This window comes from Stegastes partitus, unplaced genomic scaffold (assembly GCF_000690725.1).
Source record: "Stegastes partitus isolate 25-593 unplaced genomic scaffold, Stegastes_partitus-1.0.2 Scaffold506, whole genome shotgun sequence".
NCBI lineage: Eukaryota > Metazoa > Chordata > Actinopteri > Pomacentridae > Stegastes > Stegastes partitus.
Genome location: NW_007578237.1, coordinates 251,996 through 258,769, shown reverse-complemented (window position 1 = coordinate 258,769; position 6,774 = coordinate 251,996). Strand labels below are relative to the sequence as shown.

The window sequence follows — 6,774 nt, the reverse complement described above, 5'->3', positions numbered from 1 at the left end:
TTCAAGTCACTGTGGATATACTGTCGTGCTGATCATATTCAAGTAGAATTTTAAAAGTGGGACTTTAATTTGTGAAGGATTAGAGTTCTTCCACCTCTATGTGTTGTTTAGATATCGATCTTGGTGAAATGCACTTTTTAATGCACGATAACGACATCAAGCTGAAAGTTGATCCAGACTTCACGTGACATAATTTGACTTTGTTTGGTCAGCGTGTGACCTCGACTTGCACCAACAGGACAATGAGCAGCTTTCAGAGATGCATCCTGAACAGCAGCAGGGGATTCAAGCCTTCAGACGCTTGGTGTGCGCTCAGCAGCAGACTTTCACCGGAACAAACAGGATTGTGGCTGACTAGAGGGATGCAGCTTTGCATAAAACTCTTGCGTTGTTTAGCTCTAAATGTACACATCTGTCACATGTCTGATGGTAAAACAGTGACCTGCGCCGCTCCATGACTGAAATGAAAGGAGACGTCGTCTAACCTCTGGGTGAGAATGACTCTCATATGATGTGTCTGTCATCTCTGGGAAGGTCTTTGATCCGAGTACGTATTAAGTCTTAGCCGTTGCTCTGATTGTGCTGGAGGACGTGCGTGCACACATGCATGCCTCCCAAAGCTGCACTTTCTTTGATGTCATATAAAAGGACTTTGGTTTTAAATGGGATTGTGCACATTTCATTAGTCGGGATCATCAACACCAGAGGCCAGTCGATGCTCTGCTTCATAAATAGTATTGTTATCAGTATCAGCATTCATGGGCTGATATGCACCACACACACACACACACACACACACACCTATTGCTCCTGGCCTTAATCTGTCAACAGGCCCACATTTAAGAGGCATCAAACACTGGATGGTAAGGCCCCTTTTTTAATAATTAAGGACAGACAAGGTCCAAGAGAATGAAAAGAGCCCCCTGTCGCTGTAAATTAGCTGCCGGCTGGGCCGCCCTACACACACACTGAGGACGTTCACAGTGGACTTTATCGCAGGTGCGTTGCTGCAGCACCTTTTGTGTCTCTAACCCTTCGGTATTCAGGTTGTGTTCATGTTTGGTCCATGTTGCTCTGTTGATCAATATCCAGACATTTTCTTCTTTTAGAAGATTCAGCCTTTAACACTTTGACCCAGTAGCAGTGAGTTTCTGGTGTTCTGAGCATCTGGACATTCAATGACATGACTGCACCTCCTCCACCAACAATAGGGGGAAGATGCTCAGTTCACACCAAGGACACAGTAGTGAGAAGTTCACATATAACACATGCAAGCCAAGACAAACTCAGATCGATGATTCATTCCCCTTCAAATACAGCACCGCGGATCTGGTTTAATAACAGTGACATGAAGAAGGCTCGTCTGCCCACCGCTACCTGGTTGGGTTTCTATCCAGCAGAGATCACAGGGGCTCACACATATGTCAGATGTTGTTATTTTTGGATGTTGCCTATGCACAGGGCAGAGCAGGTAGAGTGACTGAAAATAAAGACAAGCTGGAATCTGCCGAGGTGTCGCTCCAGACGAGCTCCTGACAGCCGTCTGTGCACGTCGGCACCAAAGCACTGTTAATGAAGATCATTTTCATATTGTGAAATGGTGTTTTCTTTTCTTTCATATGTGCTACGATAGCAGCACCAAACAAACTTAAAGGTGCATTTTTTATACTAATAGAACGCATCACAAAGTTCTTTACAGGAATAAAAGGCGACAGCAAAGATTAATGAGTTGAAAGAGAAAATTATAACCGATTCTCACCTAAAAGTTCGGTTTGTTTCAAGGTGCATTTTGAGGTACTTCTCTATAGTTAGTAGATGATGGTGAAAAACCCCCAAGACAAAACAGAAGCTAAACCCAGAACTGGCTTTAACAAAAGACATAAAGAGAAACTACATCAGTTTAAATATATGCTGAATGCAGGATTTCCCCCCTTTCTTACTGATCTCAGTCTTTCTGTTGCTCCTCTTATTGCCCTTCCTGCAGCGCTAGAGTTTGAACCACGGTGTGCATGAATACACACAGCTCTGTGAGATGAGTGACGGTGCAGACGGCCTTCCTGGCCTACAAAAAAAGGTCATCCATCACACCGCATGAAGTTTTTGTTTCAACTTACATGTTTTTCTTCTCCCGCCGATCTTCAAAGACTTTATGGCTTCCAAAGCTTTGAAGGGGAGTGTAGCTCATAACGCAGCTCATAGAGTCTGCACTTCACACCAAGTAATTCTGCCTCTAAAGCACCTAATTAGGAGATGTGATTTGCTCCCACTGAGTGTGTCCAGGTGTGCCCCGTCCAGTTTCAATATGGAGACGTACTTCTTCTCATCTCCTGCCAGAGAGCTAAGTGTCAGCACGCGTCGCAGCACAACACAGGCTCCTTGTTCCTTCTCCCGACGCCCAACGCTGCAAACACAAAGACAGAAATCTGTCTGAGCAGCCTCGCCGGCCACCGCTCTCGTCCTCTATTCAAACAACCTGCTGCCTCCCCTCCCGCCGTTCCACCTTCTGTCATCGCCGGCCTCTGTCATCGTCTAGATCGACCAGCGCGCTCCATCTTTAATCAGCGGCCCATCATCACCTCTATCAGCTGCCCACGCTGCATTCCAGCCCGTCGTAGCCGCGCACATGTGCGTGTTGAGGGACAGTCGGCCGAGAAGGGACGTTTCTTTTTCATCAAACCGGTGCCGGAAGAAGCTGTCAGCTGGACTTTGATTGCTGTCCTTATTGAAATTCTGACTCCTGATTGAGCTTTTGACATTAACAGCACAGATATAACTCAACAGAGACAGTGTGGGCTAATCCAGCTGCAGCCTTCACACACACACCAGGTGAAGGTACAGGTTTAGTTGAACAATGAAGCGAGTTCAGTTGAGGTCCTGCTATGACTCGTTTCAGATGTTAGAATCAGGGAAACGATTTAAAATTGTAGTCGACTGCAGAAATGGCTCCAGCTGAGCTTTGTCACCTGAAGGAACAACACCAACATAAACAACACAGGAGGCTTTCAGGAGGTTTTCACCTGATGCCATCTGAGCAGCAGTGAGGGAGTTTCTGCTGGTCTGACCTTTGGTTTGTAGAGATTGTAGAAATTTGTAGAAGTTTGTAGAGATGCTTTTGCTTCTGCCGACTCCGTATCTTTGGAGAATCTCAGTGCAGAGCATCCTCTAAGAGTTGACTTGATATAAGAACCCAGAACTATATCTGTGTAATGATGGAGAAACTTCAAACATTTTACTAAATCATTTTAGAATGAGTGTGGTGTATGGTGGAGAATGAAGTCAGAGGGCATCATCAGCATCATTCTTCCATATTTACAACCAGATTTCTGTCTGACTTGATGACGATCGACGACGTTTAAGCCTCCAACTAGTCCTCTAGCTGCTGCTCTTTGTGGTTTGCGCCACTTGTCTCATTGGTTTTTCTGCGTCTTTGTGTTTCAGGAGCAAACGGTGCGCGAGCTGGAGCTGCGGGTGAAACAGCAGTCGGTGGAGGTAGAGAAAGGCAACGCGCTGCGTCAGAAGGTGACTCAGGAGAAGGCCCAGTTGGAGATCCACCTGGCATCCCTCAGCGCTGAGCTGCAGGAGGCTGACAGGCGGTATGCAGCTGCTCAACATGTAACATGGATAGCTGTTTAAAACAAACATGCTTTTTTTATAAAGCTGTCAAAATGTGCTCTAAATCTATTGAATGTCTGCTCTGTAATAACATGCTACTATCAGAGAGGATGTGATGCAGTGGATCGTGACCACTCATCTCATTATTTAGTCGGTGTTTGAGCAGGAACAGTTCAATGTGTGCATTCAGAAACCCGACGTGCCGTCTGATCCCAGCTCTCTGCTGCGTTCAGGATTATGATCCTGCAGAAGGAGAAGGAGCAGCAGCGTGAGCAGCATCAGCAGACCATGCAGCAGCTCCAAGCCAAGCACGAGACTGACATGAGCCATTTACATCAGGAGCACAATCTGTCTGCTGCGAAGGTTCACGTCACCACAACACAGCCACACAGCTCTTCCTGCAGCACATGTGCTGCTACTGACTGATGCAAGACAAAACTATTTTACTAAATCCATCCTCCCTCTCTTTCAGGCCTCTGAGCTGATAGAGGAGCTGGAGAAAGCTGTGAGTCAGATCAAACAGCAGCTCCAGGACAGTGAACATCGAAGACAGCAACAAGTCAGGGTATGATCCTGGTGGTGATGCTAGCGTATGCATGTTTGATCACTTATATGTGCGCATGCCAAGGTGTCTTCAGCTTGTCTTTTGTTTACTGGAGCCTGTGCGACATCTGTGCCTTACAATATCATTCAATCCCTGTTTCTTTTCAGGATCAGGAGATAAAGTTTCAGCAGGAAAAAGATCAAGTGCTGATCAGCTGTGAGAAAAAGGTAGCGTGTCCTAGCTTCATCAGGAAGACGTGTCCGCTGAGCTCCATGGCTTCTGTCATTACATTGGAACAACCCTGAACAAAGCGATTACGGTCAAGTAGAGATCAAAGCCTGGAGTCACATGTGCCTTATGGTTTTTTACGCTTTATGTCTGGTCTCGTAAAGCCGTAGCTCTGACTAACAGGTCGGTGGAGGACTGAATTAGGAAGAAAGTAACTTGATAATTTAGCACAAGAGTTATCAAACAAAAAAAGTTGAGAATGGATTACAAGCAAAGCCCAATAAACTTTCACAACGCTAAAGAGCAGGTTTTTGTCTACACTTAATTGTACCTGCAGCCTTTACTCTACAGAGAGCCTTTTGAAAGCTGTAGAGCAGCAATAAAGCAGCGAGTATATGGACCATTGTTAATGATCTAAGTGGGCCAGACCAGGCCAGGCCAAACTTCTGCGGTGCAGATTGTGTTTAAAGACCTGGGTCATCTTCAAAGTGCCATGTTGATAATGTGTGTGTTGGGGGCAGGCTGGCATACCTGGGCCATGTGACCCACACCTGCAAAAGCTTAGCAGGCATGTGTGCTCTCTGCTCAGGGTCAGGGAGAATTTAAACACAGCTCCTCTCACGACTTTGGTTTTGATGTCCTTTTTTTATTCTGTCCTTGTGATCAACTTGCATTTGTCCAGCCTTTCCTTTTTTATTTCCGTCTTTCTTCTACAAGGTGACGGGGGAGGAAAACAATGAAAAAAGTCTGTTGTTCATTTTCCTTTTGGCCTGCTCTGGAAAGATTCCTCTTCCACTCCTGAGCACTGCTAAAGGAGACACGTGAAGGATACCACAGCACAGTGTGTGGACGTTAGAAGGGCCCATATGGCTCCCATAGGTCCAGAGCGAGAGGCCCTGTGAGCAGGCTCATGGGCTCAGATGGTACTTTTGATGGGGTGATAGAGAGAAGAGACGAGCCCAGATGCACAAGGTCACAGGCAGGAGGGTTTTCCTGAGTGATGTTTGATGGTGTCTGCCTTTGCGCTCACTTACACCTCCCTCTGCCCCTCTTCTGCTCTCTCAGGTTTCAGCGCTTCACAGTGAGGCAGAGAAAGAGAGAACAGAGGCCAAGAGGAAGATATCCAGACTGGAAGATGCACTCAGGTACAAAATGTGGGATTAGCTGCATGAATTCAAGAAGTTTAGGAAGCTGCATGATGCCAGTGCTGATCACGGAGTCAACCTTCAATATTTTCAAAAGCCAAACGTTGCTTTATCCCGTATTTAGAGCTGTTTAAGGCCTTTTTTGTTTTTGCTTTTGGTCTGTGTGTGGTCCTCCTCCTTCCCTCTCCGCCAAATGTTTGACATATCGGTCTGAGGCACATCATCAGCATTTCAGCCCCTGTGTGAATGTGTGCGCATGTTGCAGATGTCTGCAGCTGACAGTTGATAAATTGTGCGGTGGTTCAGTGAATTCTTCAGATTGAGCAGGAAGGAAGATAGCAAGAGAGACTTTGGGATGAGAATGTGTGTCTGTGAGTTTGTGAAAGTGCGATCCATAAGCAACCCGATCACAGCCTTATGTTATCCAGTAAGCTGGGATATTGGCAGGTGTAGGACAGAGTTGGTGCTTTATTACCGTCTGTACTGAAATGGCCCCTTTGGTCATGAAATTTCCAACATACATAATGTTAGTGAGGCATGATGTTTATTTTACAGTTATTAGTATCACACATTTGGGCCACGACTTGACTTTGTGGCTTCAGACTTTATTAGAGAGTTGTTTATGTCTACTGCCGTAAGTCTTTGATCATAAGAACGGTGTGTATGAATTCTGATTTAAGGTGGAGTTTGACTTTAACAAGCCAACCCTTGCACACTCTCTTTGATCTTTTTTTATAACTGAGAGTAGTACTGTTGGAGTCGAGAGTCTAGAAAGTCTTACAGATCAGAGCCTCTGATGTGATGGGCGTTTGTGATGCCTTAAAGAAAGCTAGCAACACTAATCCCACCGTCTCGACACGAATAAACCGATAGTCAAATGAGGGAAACGGTATCGGTCTTCCATGATTTTAAATAAGTTTGACAGAGTCGCACAGGTGAAAAGATTTAACACAACATTATGAGCATTGGTAAAATATTTAGGAATACTATCGGGATGATTGCATATAGGGAATACATGAAAGCTAATCAATGTTTTATATCAACAACCCATCAGATGTGTCGGTGATCGCTCTTATTGATGAATCCACCAGAGCTTGTTTATATAGATACAGGTACAGATGTGATTTTAGAGGCACATTGAAACGGGAGAATTTCAGAACCAACTCACCGTCTGCTCAGCTGTACTACACACTCTGCTACATGTACTGCAGTAGTCGAAGCATCTTTTTCTATGCTGGGTTCTGT

At 45.4% G+C, this 6,774-nt stretch overlaps 1 protein-coding gene across 1 annotated transcript in view; it reads left to right on the top strand.

The window, feature by feature from the left end:
- cep112 (centrosomal protein 112) overlaps positions 1-6,774 on the top strand; it is a 107,022-nt gene that overhangs the window by 29,815 nt on the left and 70,433 nt on the right. Inside the window, exons 13-17 of the mRNA XM_008287544.1 lie at positions 3,439-3,593; positions 3,846-3,975; positions 4,085-4,177; positions 4,324-4,383; positions 5,450-5,529. Of these exons, the coding sequence (XP_008285766.1) occupies positions 3,439-3,593; positions 3,846-3,975; positions 4,085-4,177; positions 4,324-4,383; positions 5,450-5,529 (518 nt within the window). The remainder of the gene's footprint in view (positions 1-3,438; positions 3,594-3,845; positions 3,976-4,084; positions 4,178-4,323; positions 4,384-5,449; positions 5,530-6,774) is intronic.